Here is an 18,260-nt window from a genome sequence, read left to right as displayed (position 1 = left end):
TATAATATTAAACTTTAAAAGGATAAATTGAAAATATCATTTACGATTCCTCTTATTTATTACCTTAGCATTAACATACATTTAACATATTTCAATAAATAACAATATTATGGTCTCCTCAAGAAATCATTTCGTTTCAATATAAAATATCTTTCAAATATTGTCGACGCTAGAACAGATGTAAGTACTAAAAGATTATAACGAACATATGTAAAGGCGTTAAATAAAAGTTATTTTATATTGAAACTATTGAAAGTTTTCTAGTGATAAGCAGCTACGGGCGCGACAGCTTTTACAGCGCCTAGCGGTTCTCTGTGGACTACAGCGTTGAAACCGTTGTGGGGGTCAGCGGTGTATTCCACGGTACGCTTAGTGCCATCGGGGTCGACAAGGGAATAAAATCCTTGCACGACGTCCCCTGATCGTGTCTCGTGTTGGCTCTTGGAGTCTCCTGAAAAATGTTTTTATTTAATAACATGATTACAATTTACAATAAGCGATGTTATAAGTAATTCATTACGATTTACAATGTTATATTGTTGATAAATATAAATACATATAAGCAAATGATTATAAAGCGAACTTTCTACACAGAGGCATAGCATATAATTGGACATGGCTAATTAGGGATATAATTTTTTTAAGGATTTAAAAATATGAGGTTAATTCTAACGATTGAGTAAAATTAGTTAATTTGGTAAGCTTTTAAAATTGATAAACTTTCAGTGTCTAACAGCAATTAAAAAATATGTTTTTGGTAAATATTTACCCGTTAAAGCGTCTTGGATGTCATATGCATAAGAGTATTGAGGGTTGGGATCGTAGTCATCCACTGCAGCGGCATATGCAGCTGGCCTGGCCACCGCGATGGCCGGTCTGGCAACTGCGATGGGAGCCGCTACATGTGCCAGACCGTAGGGCCGCGCGTAGCCGTACGGTGCGGGTGCTATCAGACCAGCTGATACGCTACAGACTATAACTGCGGCTAAGATTATTACCTGAAAATAAAATGGAATAATAAGAATACGGCATAATTGCCATAACCTCAAACTTAAAAAGCGTTTTCGCTTCGGTTAAAGATTGAATAATCATGCTTTTTATTTTATTTAATAAATAAAAAATTAAAAAATGTTATAAATGAAAAGGCAATTTAAACAAATGAAATTCTTATTTAAATGATTATTAAATTTATTCTCCTACCTTCATATTGTTGTTTATTCGCCGGACAAGTGCTGTGTGACTATGTTTGCTCAAGGGTTGTCTACCGAGTTTATATACTAAGCTACTGATATGCCCGCATGTATATACCTATAATCTATATAATAACGGCCCTATATCCTTTATCGGTCACTTGAATTATTTATGTCTACAACAATATACTAAACCACGAATTTATAACATAAAATAAGTGGGTTACTTGTCAGAATATGGGCGTGAACGATTTAAATATGCATGTATGTAACAAAAGCTAGTAGTCAGATAAGCGAAACATAGGGCCCTTTCACAACGTTCACTTAACCATTTAATTATAAAGGAGCGATTATTAAATTTTAGTTTGTAAAATTGCCTTCCATTTGAAAACATCATACCTACGTTAAAAAGTAGGTAAGTACCTAATATCCTATTACAAACATATACTTAACTAAAACCACTTAACAGATTTTGATGATATATTGTACTGTAGCTAATATGCCCTAGGGCCTAGAGAGTATTCGAGCCACTATCTAAAATTTAGTTCCCAGGACTGATCCTTGTTATAACTCCAGTTTATGCCCGTGTTTTCGTCAGCGGGTGTAATTGTACTGAATTAATGCTGCTGACATTTATACAGCTTGTCTATTAAAATATGTGAAAGTTTAAAGATGTTTTATAAAATTTAGACGTTGTATATTGTGAAAAAGCCCTAAGAGTTAGTTTCATTTAACTGCTTAGTACCTACAATTTAAGGGGATATTTGATACTTACCTGTTTAAACTAATTATATGATTGATATTAGTATCAAATGAAAACTTTATTTTAAATCAATATAAAATTACTATAGCTCATGAAGTAAATAAACATATCCAATTATTAATATCTCCACATTTGGTTAAGATTCAATTTGCTTGGAAATAGCATGTTTAATTTTATATTGAAAAAATAGTGGGACGTTAAAAAGTTGTTTCTTTTAATACTATGTTCTAATTATAATACATGGCTTGTATTCATCGATTATTAGCAATACAGGTCTCATAATACAGGTTGTCAGTATTGAAGGTTCTAATCTTTTTGGGGTCACAGCTGCACATTAATCATGTGTGCTATATATTATGGCCACACACACAAACACAAGGAATAATGGAATGTCCTCATATGGCCATGTCACTTATCTGCCGCGTGCTTTAAACATAATATTAATAAATGTATCTATTATCCAATATCTAGAGCAAGCACGCAAATATACATATTATGTGATTTTATTAACTTTGTTCTACATTTATAACCGATTGTCAAAATAAATAGGCATTTCATACCATAATTCAGTATTAAATTTTTTTGTTAGTTAGTACTAAGTCATTAATAAAAGAGTAAGATAAAAGCAAGCAATACTTTGAAAAAGGCTCCTATAATAAAACTCGCTACAATTATATCATCCTTCGTAACATGTAAAACCAAAGGCGGCTCAAATTCGATTCCAAATTGTCACTATACGTATTGTTATACGTAGAGTTGATAGGGAACATAAAATTCAATTCTTATTTTACAACTACATATCGGTCAATTAGGGAAAGCTGGCATGTTCACAGTACTCACACTTATGCAATTTCACTTACAGTATGTTCAAAAATAAATGCGACTCTAGTTTCATTTTAGACTTAAATTGTAAAATGGTGCGTTGTAGATATATATTATATGCAAATATAATTACTTATGAAAGCTCTCATAATTTACCTGTAAAATTATAATTTAAAAGTAAATCAATTGATGAAGTTAATTATTTATTCTAATAATAATCAATTGGATAAAAGTATTAATAATCATTCAATTATCAAATAATAATTAAATTCCTGAATTTGGTCGAGTAAAGATATCTAAGAAATATTATATTTGTAGTAAGTACGTAATACCTACCAATACGCGCTAACAAATATGTTACATGTTTATTGTATAATTTTCATTTTTCACACTATTGGTTTTAAACTCAAACTCAAACATTTATACAATTAGACTTCTTCTAGAAGCACTTTTGAATCGTCATAACAGTTTAACAGTTTTAACATTTACCACCAATTCAGAAAGCAGTATCTATAGAGAAGAAGAAGAATCTATTTAATCATAATCATAATCTTCTACTTCACTGTAACTTTCATCGCTCGAAGAACTCGATGTTTCGTTGTCGGAATTTCTTAATGTTATTATAAATGAGTCAGTGTAATTATCTACTTTTGGTTCTAATTGAATATATTTTTCCTCATGTTCTCGCGTCTTTCTCCAAACGTCACTAAACATATCCAGACTAATAGCATTTGCTTCCTTTCTAAATAATTCTTCCACAGTTTTCAAGTTAAAGTTCACATTTTGTGATGCTACTTTCCCTTTAATTATGCCCCATAGTAACTCTATTGGGTTGAGTTCTGGATGGTATGGTGGAAGGCGCAATACACTATGTCCATGATCTTTGAGGATGGCATCAAGTAGGTAAAAATTGTGTATAGTTTGGCTTATTTTTTTTAATAATGTGATAACTCTGATTATTAATTAGTAATTTGATTTTTGAAAAAAAAAATGCCGATTTTAGTCAAAATTTATATTTTTCTAACAAGATCCTTATCATCCAAATTTCCACCTTGGTGAGTAAAATTGACATTTCTAATGAAAATGAACAAAAAATTAAATGATTTTATTAAATACTGTAAAATAGTCTATAATTCTTCCATTTACTGTATCACAAAATTCTTCATAGATTTTTAGATATTCGTACTACACCAATTACATCACCCTGTATTTATAAACAATTGCAAAATATGACACATACATAGGCCGGGAGATACTAACACAAAATTTCGGGTCATTTGTAACTGAATGGCGGTTCTACAGAGGTCTTATTACGCAATGACTAAAAGAAAAATGATGGTCACAACTCAGAACGCTGGTACCGGCGGACTAGTCGCGTGGGTGGCGAGAAAAAAAAATTCAAAAATTTGCAGATTTTCCGCGGTATGGCGACCATTTGGAATCGTCCGAAAAGTATGGCATGGCGATTTTAGTAAATGGCTGCACGACGATGGTTACCTGTGCAAAAGTGAGCCCGGTACAAATGGTTGAATTGTTTTTTTTAAATCAACGCATTCACGTCGGTATGGCGGACTGTAAGTCACATCGTAAAAGTATGGCATGACACTACCGCCTACATCTTTTTTAAGGGCTATCGGTAAATTCTAAAATTTTTGTGTTACAAATCGTTGGACTTTCGCTATATATCCGACGAGTGTGACTAACGCCCACGCGAGTCGCGACTAGTCCGCCGGTACCAGCGTTCTGACCATCATTTTTCTTTTTGTCATTGCGTACTAAGACCCCTGGCCCTCTAGACCGCCATCCTGTTACAAATGACCCGAAATTTTGTGTCAGTATCTCCCGGCCTAACATGTGCGATGTGTAAATGTGTTGACGTTCCAGCTCTTCTTAATATACCTTTATGTATTTTGTAATGAAGTGTCATAGCTTATAAGGTGTTTATATACTTATTGTAATTTTCAAAATTTGCGATTTTAACTTTACAATTAACTTTAAAATACATTAACCCAATAGGAAATAAAAAACCAGTAAAGGTAAACACAGCACTTGCACTGATATTAGGAATTAAATCAATTGCGAAAGTACCTTCACCAGTAAAACATTGTATTATTCCTGAGTTATATTAACTAAAATTATTTTGTTAATTGCTATAATAATATGTTCATTGTGAAATAATCATAATGTTTAAAATCCAACAAAGTGAGCACGGTTCGGATAAAATATAAACGTTGTTAAAATAAAAACGTTGAATTGAAATTGTTGAAATTCCAATTTAATCATTAAAGTAAAGCGCGTCACACACGGTGAAGATACTATAATATTTTATCTTAAGATACTGTTATATTTTATATTACAGTATCTTAACGCTTCCGGTATCAGCGTTCGGACCATCATTTTTCTTTTTGTCATTGCGTACCACCCACCCCTGTAAATATGTACCACGGGCGAAGCCGGGGCGGACCGCTAGTATAAAATATAACAGTGTCTTAAGATAAAATCTTCACCGTGTGTGACGCGCTTAAGACTCACGTTAAGACTACATAATATAATATTTTGTCGTAGATCATTTATTTTGTGCGTCAAATATCTTAGATTTTTTGTTTCAAATTACCTTGTATCCGAAACGATAACAGTGAAATTAAAAACAAATGTGTTTATGAAACGTCACTCACTTCATGTTTCTTTTTCAATGATTGTGAAAAGGTCCCACAAATACAGTGCTTTGTTATGTGTATTCAAACAGAGATATTTTTGAAATTGTTGAATTAGTGATTAAGGAAGATGGCAGATTTTGATGCTATATATCAAGATGAGACTGATCCTGAGGAGAATATTGAGGAGACGCATGTGACATTAGTGCCTGACCCGATCGTTGTTCGCGGAGCTGGGAATATGACAGTGTAAGGTTTCATATTTTTATCAGCTGTTTACACCTTAGCTATCAAAGAATGCAATCAATATCTACTAGCAAACAATATTACTTTCCTTCCAGGTTTTAAATAATTCTGATTTCTTTGCAATCTTGGATTATGGCAATTAGAATATGCTTTGTCAAGAATTATGACCAATGCCAAATTATATTATGATACAATAGAATATATAGGACGAAGATTTAATTTGGAATAAAATGTAGTCTTGAGACTTGAGTTTATTACTGTATTTGTTAGTTATACTGTCATTCTATTTCTCGTTTATTTACTGACTATATATATTCACTATACACAGGAAACGCTTTAAAGTATATGTTGTTATTGTACTAAAGTCTTATTAGGTACTACTTAATAGTAATTTCATTTCACATATTATGATGTAGGTACTCAAATTTTAAAAGCGTTATCAGGTTCGACACCTTACAAACTTCACAACAGTAATATTCTATCAAGCACTAATCACTATCTACAAGGTCATTAAATGAGAAAGTTTCACCATTATAAATAAATTAATGATCTTTATTGCTCATTACGTAAAACTACAATGTGGCTCAATAATTATATAAACACTTGTTACAATGTATTATCATCGTTATGTTTTAATATTGCTCTAGTAAAGTAATTTGTAAAACAATAATAACAAATTGTAGATAAATGTGTTACTGTTAAAATTACCTTCTTTATTAATGTAACATTCATATCTATAGTTTACACATTAATTCAGTATTCACATATGTTTTGGACTGTAATAATTATAAAACTTTGTCAACAAGCCTGTGTGAAAATCTTTACATAGTATTTGTTTTGATTGTCTCTTTCTGTTTTGAGAAATAATTTATATTAGATTATTGTTTCTTGGAATATAAAAATAAGAAATATATATCATGACTTAAGTCTTTGATAGATTTGGAAGTAAATCAAGCTTTTTAGAAACTACTAATGAGTGTATTTCATTGCAACTAAAACTAAGACCAAAAAGGTTTTATAGGATGACTAGAGGTCCGCCCCGGCTTTGCCCGTGGTACATATTATTTCGCAATAATATGTACCACGGGCAAAAGGTAGCCTATGTCCTTTCTCGGGTATCAAAATATCTCCATACCAAATTTCATGCAAATTGGTTCAGTAGTTTAGGCGTGATTGAGTAACAGACAGACAGACAGAGTTACTTTCGCATTTATAATATTAGTATGGATTGATTGATTCATTTAAAGATATATATTTTTCTATACATCTGAATGTGTCTATTAAACAATCCCCAATAAAATATAACATGATTATTTCCAGTTTTGGACTGAGCAACCGCTTCAACAATGAATTTCCTTCCGGTTTGCAATCTCGCGTCGCCCCCGAGGAGTACCAGGCGACCATAGCCAGAATCAACTGTGTGCTAAAGAAAACCTTGCCGGTGAACGTCAAGTGGCTGTTCTGCGGCTGCATGTGTTGCTGCTGCACGCTCGGGTGCTCTCTGTGGCCCGTTATTTGTCTTAGTAAAAGGGTGAGTCTATTAGTTATATTTTGTTTAGCTGTTAGAATATGCATCTTAGTTTGTGCAAACTGGACAGAATATAAGTAAATTTCAGAGATAATGATTTTATTGCATGCTTTAATTGTCTGTGTGATAATAGGATAATTTTTGACAGGTCATATATTAAAATATAAATTGGGATCTGTTTTATGATCATTGACCAGTTATCTGGTAATCTCCAATCTATGTAAAAGTCATGTCAGAATTTCTTATAATTTTTTTCTATTAATAGAAATTGTACCTACCCAGGTAAGTTTTCAGATTTTGTTGGCATTCCACCAACACTGCAAACTAAGAAATAGCCAATATTTTGTGTTGAACTGAAAAAAAAATAGCTGCATTTTGCCATAAGAGCAGTCTTATATAACCTACGTAACAATATACTTTATAATGATATTTCTATTTTTTATTCCAGACGCAACACTCACTGAACAAATTATTGGAATGGGAAAATAGCAGGCTTTATAATAAGTTAGGTCTTCGTTGGCGGCTCACTAAACAGCACTGTGACTCTTCCTCCATGATGGAATATGTGCTTCTGATAGAGTTTATACCGAAAATACCCATATACAGGCCAGACTAAAGCGCGGCAAAGTTCTTACTTGTAAATATAAATAACATAACACATCTCAGAACTCCACACAAAACAATAACTTCTGATGCAACAAATTTCACTACAATGTTATGTTATATATTGTAAATAATTACTATGTATCTCTACCTAAAATGTTGTTATAATGTGCTTTTTGTGTATAGATGTCACATTATTAAATTTAAAGCTTCGATTTTTTTAAAAGCGATGTTATCTTAATGTGTAATGTATGTAAGGTTTCGAAGAAACATTAGTTTACAATGTTTACCCTGTAAACTGAGGCGGATGAGGCTACCTTCTTTTTATACCTTCCATTTAAAGTTACACTCGTATATTCGACACATTGATTTCTTTAAACATTACTTCAGATATATCTATCTGACAGTTTATGTGAATGCTATCAAAGCTGCCCCAATATACACGCAATGAAGTTTACTTAATTTAGATACGAGCACGGAAATGCTTCGCTTCATTTTAAGGTACTATAATGTTTCTATACATTTACAATGCCTCTAATAATCCGAATTTCACGAACAATATCGAAAACGATTATATTTTTATGTACCTGAGTGTCAGTGCGGACGCAGTGAACACGTAATGTAGAACACATAGCAAAGTTTTAATTTGGTAACCAATCACCATAATAATGTTAGGAAAATTAACGGGACTGTGTTATTAGACAAGTAATTGTTTATAGTAGATACTCTATATACGAAAGGATTATACCCTTTCTTCCCTTTTCAACGTGTTGTGACTTCGACGAAAGCGTATCTATTTGTATATTTGAAAATTGGCTTTAAAATTAAAATATATATGTATGTATACGTATTGGTGAAAATTCTAAGATTCTTTGCCATACCTTTTTATTTTTTATGGAGCAACGGTTGAAAAGCGGACAGGGTATGTTGATGTTAAGTCGTAATTAAGTGAATGTAAATATTTTAAGTACATAATATAGATTATTTTTGTTCAAATAATAAATCTCACAATGTGAAAGGCCTGTTTTGATTAAGTTTACGTAAGAACTTATTACCCTTAATTACCTTTTTAAGATAGAGATTCTGAAAAATTAAATTCAAACAAATAAATAACATTAATTTAAGATTAGAACGGAATATGTTTCGGAAAAAAAAACTTATATGAAATTGGCAATATTTTATTATAAATTAATATTTATATACACATAATACACATTGACAAAATACATAAGGCACTTAATGTTATGGTCCCCAAAATAATACAACTTAAACAAAAGAAATGACACAAAAGACGTACAAAAATAATTAATATTATGCGTAATATTGCAAAACAATCGCGAACATGTTTGTCACAAAGGAGTTAACGATAAGATAGGGGAAGCATAAACAATACATTTATAATTCATATTCAAATTAAGTGTTTTAGATGTTCAATAAAAGATAGTTTTTGGAAGGAAATTATTGAAAATGTGACAAATCCATGCGATTTAATATTTATTTATCTACAAAGAGACTAGCTATACATTTAAATCAAATAAAAAAATTATAGAATTACGAATAATAAATTTTACCTTTTTAAAAAACCGGATACACAATAATAATTAATCTCTAATTACATTAAATTGACTTCATACTTGACTCGATATCAGCATAACCGCTTTGCGATTTTCCTTGAATAATATTTTGTGTAGAGTATGTAATGTTAATTGCACAATACAATGAACTGAGTAAACCACACTTCATTTTCCAAAGTATATGGATACTAAACAGTTATTATAATAATATTTCGATATACTTTACACAACCATTAAACTAAATTAAATTCATATTTTAGACGCGCAGATATTATATTTACATTCAGTCACAGTTTCTCTAAGGATGATTCATATTAATTCTCGTTTTGTGCATTTAGTTAATCTTCAGTAAAACACTTAAGTTATTATGGCAACAAGTACTATGAATATCGCAAGAAGTTATAAATTAGTAAGTTTGAAGCATGCAGATCATTTATAAATCATTAATCAATATATTGCACATAATCGATAACGTCAATTACTTTAATTCACTTCGATAATCAATAATATAAAATTTAATCTTGATTGAAAATCATTACAAGATCTATTAAGCATTTGATTTACACCGACGATACTTAACATTAAAGAGATATAGACATCAGTCTTCACTTTACATACGTTCCCATTACATTAAATCAAAATGGACCAAATTTTAAATTCATCACTGTATTTAAAACATCTAACTAAAATGGACTTCGAACGAGTCGCAAGCATCGATGTCGTATCACAAAATACCCTGAATATCAAGTACTAACTAATTTGCACGTAATTAATTGGGAATTGTCCTTTGAGGCCATTGCACTCGCCGAAATACCACTCATCGTTTATTTTGGACAGAACGTTGATCTTGTCACCGATGTTAAAACGCAGATCTCCTTCTTGGACAGGCATGAACTCATATAATGCGAGGGCCGTGCCAATTTTAGTTTTACTATCATTCGGTAAAGGTATCTTTACCTCAACGTAGTTCGAAGGAAAGAGACCTTCCGCCCCTGTGCGCAGTTTACCGTACATCCATTCGTCATTCTCGCGCCGAATCAGAAATATTTTCGTGCCAGCCTGAAAAAATAAAATGAACATGAGAATTATAGTAAAGCAAACAAACATCGGATGCTGATGATTTATAAGTCCAAACAAGTTATTTTTAAACACTTTAACCATTGTTTTAAATTAAATCAATGTAGGTATCGGTCTTAAAAAACGCCAATATTTTCTTAGTATTATAAATATTTAATATAGAATGTTCCAGTTTCCATATGAAGAAAATGGTGTCACCAAGTTATGATCCATTGACAAAGCTTATCCTACATTCTCAATATAGCTTCATTAAATACATGCGATACAATGACGAGAAAAGCGGATAAATTTAAAAATAAACAATCGCTCTTAAATAACATTGATACTACATCGTTTATTATTGTCTGTTTACATTATTTATCTAAAAGAATTGAGTTAATAGCGTCGCCGCTTATCTCTGAGCACACACGTTTATCTGTTATCTACACTAATATTATAAAGAGGAAAACTTTGTTTGTTTTTTTGATTGTAATGAATAGGCTCATAAACTACTGGACCGATTTTAAAAATTCTTTCACCATTCGAAAGCTACATTATCCACGAGTAACATAGGCTAGGTTTTATCCCGGAAATCCCACGGGAACGGGAACTATGCGGGTTTTTCTTTGAAACCGCGGTCGAAGCCGCAGGCGGAAAGCTAGTTATGCAATAAAGCATTACACTTTTTTTATGTCATATTTTTAGTATTGCTAATGGGTCAGCAGACTGACTAGTAAAATATTCGAATGTATCTATCTCTAATTTCTGTCTTTGACTTCGGTCTGACGTGCATCATTACCTAATCTCTGAACAAACTCAGTTCAACCTTCATGAATTGTTATTTAACAACTACAAATATAGTTCTAAATTTATTGTGCCTTTTTTTTCAGACACGGATAATAAAGTTTAGTTTGGGCTCCAATCGTTCCTCCATCCGTTTCCTGTACTATCTATTATAATGAAATTCAGGTCAAACCGATAAAGATTACGATTATAGAAAATCTTTTAATTCACCCCAACAAAACGCAAAAATGTTTAACATTGATACCAAATTGGATTAACATTTATAACTTAATACGATTTTCTATGCCCTTAGCCCATTTGTTCTACGACACGCGTTTAATACATTTATAAACTCTGTTTCTATTATACTACTTATAGCTATTCTAGATTTCCGCCCGCATTTTCAAAGAAAAATACAGTTTCGTTTCTGTGAGATTTCGGCGATAAAATGCAGCCTATGTCCTATTCTGGTTCTTCAGCTACCTACATACAAAATTTCATTGTAATCGGTCCAGTAGCTTTTACGTGAAAGAGTAACAAACATCCATCCATCTATACTTTCAAACTTTCGCGTTTATAATATTAAGTAGGATGTAATAAAATCACATGTTTATTTATTTGTTTATTAAACGACTTCATAAAAAGGAGGAGGTTACCAATTCGCCTGATTTTTTTAGGTTTGTTTCCTTAGAATTAGATCGTTCGACTGGGTTAACCGATAGTCCCATTTGAATAAATCTTGTTCAGTTCTGATGATTTGAAGACGTTTTTAGTTTTTTGTTCAGTATTAGGGTATGAATAAATTGTGTTTTACAACTAAAATGCATCTCATGAGAACAAGATACCAATACTTTTAGGTAAGTACGTAGATATATTCCAATATTTTGAAGTTTCTTTTAAATGGCATAAATACATAATATAAAGTGACACTTGTATATAATAAAACAGGATTCTTGGAAACTCCATAGTCACTACTAGCACATGTTGGTTATGTATATCAAACATGGTACATATAATAGTTATTTACACTATCATAATATTATAGTCGTTATATTTATTACTACATAAGCATCGTAATGCGTAAAAAACAATGAATAAGTTAATATTTAAAATTTCAGTTACATAATGTAATATTAAATATGTTAAGGAATTTTTAATATTTCATATAAGGAAGACAGGCAAATAACATTTCCACAAATACCTTCCTGAAAACTTAAGCAGGCTCAAGGACTACTTACACTATGGATTGAAACATTCCGCATTGGAAACAAAAGCATACCATAACAGAGTTCCTAGTAACTATGTTTAAATAAATCATAGATACAAAAAATTGTAGGTCTTTACTTAGATATCTACCTAAGAGATAGAATTAAAGACCAACGAATTTTAAACGAGTGGAACAGTTTACGTACACTTTCTGTCTGATTCTGTAAGAAATCTGTGTGTTTTATTATGATACACCGCCTTGAAGTGGGTAGTTGCCATTGTTCTCAGTTGATAAGGCTGATTTTCAACAAATAACGCCTTACAGCATAAAATTATTCTCTTAATTATTTCAACCTTGTCCTGAAACTTAGTCTGACAATAACTACACTCGCCACAATGAACAATTAAGATAAATCACGTTAACGAGTAACGTTTAAAAATTATTTATGAAAAAACTACACCATTTTTCCAATACGACTTTTCAGCGAGACGGTAATTAGAGTAGTGGCATATAGAGATTAATCATGTGGTAAGAATGGTTTATACCTTTGAAAATCACAAACAAATTGTAACTTTACTGTAAGAGCCAAGGTAATTGTGTAATTGCGTGCCCTCGTTTAATACAGTTTAGATGTAATTAAACGAACCAAGCACAGGAAAATAAAATTATAGCTCATAGAATAACATCGGCTTTACGTAACTGTTTCTACGCGAATTACGTTTTGCGCTCTTAAGAAACAGGCTACAGGTACTGGATCCCAAATAAGTCCAACCTATCTGTATGTAATGAAAATATTTATTGTATCAAAATATGTTTTTAAAAGTGAATTGTATTCTATTGTATGTTTCTGAACATTTTTTACATCAACAGAAATGCCAAAAATATCATTAAGGAAAATATATTTAAAAGAAAAAATTAAATAGCTGATTGTTGAATCTTAGCCAGATATTAAACAAAGAAACTTGTTTAAACATGGAGTTACAATGATATTCAAGTTCCTGTTGTTGATACGAATGGAGCAAATTATTATCAATAAAAATTCCAACGCAATACTGCGAATATGTAGTTTGCCTCGCAATATAGTTCATATTATAGCTTGATAATAACAAAATAAATAGAAATATAAATGCGATTAAGTTTAGATACGTCAACGAGTGCCAGATGTGCACCTATACGATTTCCTGTCAGCATTTACGTCATTAAAATAACAAGTTTGACTTATGCTTGCTTGCACACTATTTAAAAAGTAAAAATAAAATATTGTATACAAAAATGGACACTACATCAAACGAACGAAATAGAACACGCAAGCTAAGTTGTAATAAATAACCACGTAAAACATTGTGACATTTAGCATATTGTAGCTGCACACGCAAAGATAGTAACAGTAAATTTAAAAGTAACCTTCTATAGAAGCGACTTCAATTAATTAAACTTTAATATATAAAAAATCCGTAATTCCTTTGGTCACAGAGTCATGCGTGAATAGCTGGACTGATTTCGTTTATTTTTTTTGTTAATGATAAGAGAAAAATCTTATGAAAGAAATACTAAAGAATCTTACGTCTAAAATTAAGAAAACTTAATTTTCTTAACTTCACATATTTGACTCGGCTAGTTCCTAATAAAATAAGATTTTTTGATAATAACATTAAATAATTTTTATTCGCAATTTACAACATTTCCTTCGTCGCAGATTATAATCCCATATGAAATTCATAAACGTCCATTGAACAATTCTACGAATTTGGCACAATACCTTGAACTTGGTAAACAAAATTGACACCACTAGACACTATATTTCCTGAATTGAATGCGTTTAATCAATTAACGCCTTAACGTGGTTAACAAATATGAAATCTTGAAATCGTGAAATCTTGTATGTATTGAGTTCTAATAATAGATAGGAAATTTTAATAACGTTTGGTGTACTCTTTGTGTGAGAGGAAAACGTTATCACGTCTTATGGTCATGACTACGAAATGAAACGCTTACAAAGGAGATTATTACCGGCAAGAAAAAATATATTTAAATATTGCTTGCGGCAATTGGTATATGTACGCATGTAGGATCATTAAAATGGGAAAATAGCTTCATTGTTATAAATATTAATACAAGTGACTGTAGCATGTAATGCTTGTTCTAAACTAATATTTACCATAGCAGTCATGATATACAATAGCCGTGAACTTGGAAGGCCGGCTTGAAACGATAATTACTAAATTTGACATTTCTCTTTTATTTATAGATTTGGCATCGAGCCATTTTAACGGAAAAATAAGAAAAAGATTAGTGGAAAAGTTGCAAAGATATGTATAATTATTATTTATGCAATAACCGTTGCGTAATGCATTACTAAACATGTAATACAATACATACTACACAACACATTTACAATAATATGGTCATACGCCTCCCAGCAGTGCAATGAAACCTAACTGCAATGACCAGACACTTTATTAGTTATTACATGCTTAACGAGTCAGACGACATTAATTTTATCAGGTTGATACTCCATTAAATTTAATTTAGTGCACTTTTATAAGTTTTATTGTATAATACCGATAGTATTTAATGTAAATATTTTTTTATGACTAATTAAGTTCGAGAAATTGAAATGTTTGTTTTAATTAACGTCACGGAATTTCCGAATTTACATATAGGTATACTGAATGGCATATAATATTATGTATAGCACAGAAACCTATTATCTTAACAATAATTGTTTTAATATGTACACGAAAAAAATGCTATATGTTGCTTATTCCTAATATTATAAAAAATTAAAGAAGGTGTATTGGTTTGACTTGCTTTCATATCCCAATTATTTTAGTTAGCAGCTAGATAGTTTTTACAGCAGTAAAATATTTATTTTATTTTTTCCTTTTCCTTGAACCTTTATTTTTATATATAACTTAAATATAAATTGTACTCACCGAAAAATATAAATCTTCTTGGTGATCCGTGAAATAGTCGAAGAGCGCGATCGCGTGCGGTTCATCATCATCACTTTCATCATTTTCATCGAAATCTGGTATATCATCAGGCCACACTACAGGTAAGTCATCATCAATCTGTGGCGGGGGTGGCGGAGGTATTGTTGGCATGGGTGGAGTGGGCTTCCTTTCAGGCGAGTCTTCGTGATCCCAATTTAATTTCTGGTCCTGTGAGATCATTTATTACTTACTTATTTTTTTAAAGGCTATACTATAATGTAAAGGAATATATCGAGTGGTGTTATTCTGATAACAAATCGGAGTCAAATTTTGTGAGCGTCATAAGTGACTAATAATGTGTTGGTTGCAGTTGGTTGGGGAAAATACATAAATACTTCTTTTGTGAACATAAAAACACAAAAACCTTTAAATAATAGAATCAATATGAAATAGAAGAATTACGAAACTTTTAATTATTTATTTTTATTGACCTATAAATTTCTACAAATACAAATTTTCATAGCGATTGAAATTACGCCATCATACATAGTCAGATATAGCCTCATTTACACAATTAACAACATATGAGTGAGCACATTTCTATTTCAGGAAATGCTGACATGAAATGTGTGTATTAGATTTTTATTGTATTGAATGATAAGTAAAAATATAAAAGGAAAAGAATAAGATTAACTATAATATATAATAGAGGTATAATATAAAAATTATTTAATAATACTTACACTATCTACAAAGCCATTTGCAACTTTTTGTATTGGCGTGGTGGTATTTATGTTCATTGAAGTCAATTGGAAGTTGCTGCCAAAAGTACTTTTCAATAGAGCAGAATTATCCGGAGGTTTTGGTCGAGCTGGCTTAGCTCTTATTATTGTGGGCCCCTTTAAAGGTGGATTGGAATACTGACTACTAGTAGTGCTTAACGTTTCAAACAGATCCTTACTTAGCACAGGCTTCTTCATGATAGGAGGTTTAATTACTGGCTGTGGTGAAAATGGATCTATATTTGAAAAATCTTCAAAAGTATCCTCTTTGCTAATTTTCTTTCTTGAAGTGAGGAAAAGATCAAAATCATCCTCAAAACCACTTTCCGCTTGTGAAGCATTACCACCACTAATCGCGTTTCGGTGATTAGTCGATGTGGTGGCATCAGATCCAAAGCTATCCACACTGATTCCATCACTGCTAGATCTAGTTGTAAATGTTGGCGAGCTTGGCGGTGATGACAGATCTATGAGAGTTGCCGTTTGTATATTGGTACGGTCACACTTTGGAAACATTCTACTGTCAACTTCACTACTAAAATCTGTAAATATAGGTTGATTCGGCCCATTCTGTTGATTCACTGTGTTCTTACTTTTACGATTTAACAATGAAGTGAGAACTGTAGGTTTACGTATAAAGTGTGATGGTTTTGTAGGTACTTCAGGCTGCTTGGTCACCTTGGGTGGTGGTGGTCGAGGTGGGGGCTTTTTCTTCTGTGCATAAATGGGAGTAGGTTCAAAAACTTCTGCCCCAAATGGGTCATCATTCCAATTAGTCACTGGAGAGTATCTATTAACATGAGCACTAGGTGGCACAGGAGCTGGCCGGGATGGACCCTTCATACCTGTTAAAAGTAAATATTTTTTAGGTTATTCAACCGTTCAGTAGCTAAGATGGCAACAGATGGCATAAAAATGGGTATGAAAAGCAATTATAAAAATCGTGGACAAGACAATAACTAAATAATTGTTGAGCAGCATTGTTCCCAAACATATGAACTCAAGAACAATAGAATTAAATATTTTCATGAATATGAATTTAATTTTAAACAGATAAATTATATGCATAAATTAACACTTTAATCTGTAGGTACTTGAACAAATTGTGCTTTTCCTTTGAATACACTTCTTTCCTTCCTAATTCAACAAAACAAATATTTTTTTCTGTATGTTTAAATTGTATTAAATAACTATTAAAATTTGAAATACGCACTGCAACTTTATTTTTTTGTTGTTTCGAGATTATTTACGCAGAAAATGCGAAAAATTGCGATTATAAAAGTACGTTTAAAGCTTTCGACGCTACTCAACGCAATAGACGTACGATATAAAACAACGGATATGGTCAAATATGATAATACATTGATAATATCGAGATCCACCCACAATGACTAAATTAGTTGCACTTTACGCAGTATCATATAGGTGCCAGGTACGGGACAGTACGGCCTTGATAGAGTTCGTTAAAATAATACTCGAAGATTTTTTGCACTAATTCCACTATTTCATGTTATTTGTTATCATCGAATAATATTTAACAAAAAAACATTGTTACGTACCGTGTTTAAAGAGGTCCATCGTAAAGAACAGACGTCAGCGAATAGTTTTGAAACGCAATAGAAAAACTTCCAACATACAAACAATAAACTTACATTAACAGTTCCAAGTTTTTAAATACACAACTTTACACATAGTTTTCATTCATAAATATCATAATTATTTAATGGATAACTTTGTTGAGGCTTATTATATCTATTATGAAATTATAACGTCGTAAAACTCGAACTCAAAAATATTTTACAACGCTTCTAAATTTTTAGCTTGACACTGACAAACCACCAGGCACCAACTGCTGACTGCAATTGACAGATTACCGTCTACCGACTGGATAAAAAAAAGTGACAGGTGATAGGAGACTGCATTCTCAACAGATATAAAATGATTTTTTTACTTTCCCTAATTATTAGAATAAATATATACCATAGGTAAATAAAGAGAATGTGAAATAATGTTATTCGTTTAATACAATTATATACACAATTAGAGCCAATATATAGCTATTTGACTATAGGCTTAGCCACAGGCTTACCATTGTCATGAGTTTTTGGACATTATA

At 31.6% G+C, this 18,260-nt stretch overlaps 2 protein-coding genes and 1 pseudogene across 4 annotated transcripts; 1 reads left to right on the top strand and 2 right to left on the bottom strand.

The window, feature by feature from the left end:
• Positions 1–39: 39 nt before the first annotated feature.
• Positions 40–1,206, bottom strand: LOC149479434 (larval cuticle protein A2B pseudogene; annotated as a pseudogene). The gene is made up of 3 exons (XR_016317288.1): positions 1,201–1,206; positions 770–998; positions 40–451 (listed from the first exon to the last, which is right to left on the bottom strand). The product of XR_016317288.1 is annotated as a larval cuticle protein A2B pseudogene (transcript).
• Positions 1,207–5,441: 4,235 nt separating this feature from the next.
• LOC149479433 (cysteine-rich hydrophobic domain-containing protein 2) lies at positions 5,442–8,824 on the top strand. The gene is made up of 3 exons (XM_089707807.1): positions 5,442–5,678; positions 6,996–7,206; positions 7,652–8,824. Exons 1-3 carry the CDS (start codon positions 5,560–5,562, stop codon positions 7,817–7,819), a joined length of 498 nt encoding a protein of 165 aa, XP_089563933.1. The 5' UTR covers positions 5,442–5,559; the 3' UTR covers positions 7,820–8,824.
• Positions 8,825–8,963: 139 nt separating this feature from the next.
• On the bottom strand, positions 8,964–18,001 carry l(3)05822 (SH3 domain-containing lethal (3) 05822). 2 transcript variants are annotated; one of them, XM_089708276.1, is made up of 4 exons: positions 17,704–18,001; positions 16,106–16,989; positions 15,363–15,590; positions 8,964–10,439 (listed from the first exon to the last, which is right to left on the bottom strand). In XM_089708276.1, exons 1-4 carry the CDS (start codon positions 17,720–17,722, stop codon positions 10,131–10,133), a joined length of 1,440 nt encoding a protein of 479 aa, XP_089564402.1. In that variant the 5' UTR covers positions 17,723–18,001; the 3' UTR covers positions 8,964–10,130. The 2 variants fall into 2 exon arrangements, with proteins under 2 accessions (XP_089564402.1, XP_089564404.1); XM_089708278.1 differs by lacking the exon at positions 17,704–18,001 and adding an exon at positions 17,358–17,632.
• Positions 18,002–18,260: the final 259 nt, after the last annotated feature.

Source organism: Colias philodice, chromosome 20 (genome assembly GCF_061535455.1).
Source record: "Colias philodice isolate Cphi_HAF_F1 chromosome 20, ilColPhil1 Martin Lab GWU primary, whole genome shotgun sequence".
NCBI lineage: Eukaryota > Metazoa > Arthropoda > Insecta > Lepidoptera > Pieridae > Colias > Colias philodice.
The sequence above is the reverse complement of the archived record's forward strand: the minus strand, read 5'-3'. Positions and strand labels throughout refer to the sequence as shown.

Coding starts and splice junctions, on each gene's coding strand:
- LOC149479433 (XM_089707807.1), top strand. CDS start 5,560: ATGGCAGATTTTGATGCTATATATCAAGATGAGACTGATCCTGAGGAG. Junction 5,679..6,995: donor GGAGCTGGGAATATGACAGT/GTAAGGTTTCAT, acceptor GATTATTTCCAG/TTTTGGACTGAGCAACCGCT. Junction 7,207..7,651: donor TTATTTGTCTTAGTAAAAGG/GTGAGTCTATTA, acceptor TTTTTATTCCAG/ACGCAACACTCACTGAACAA.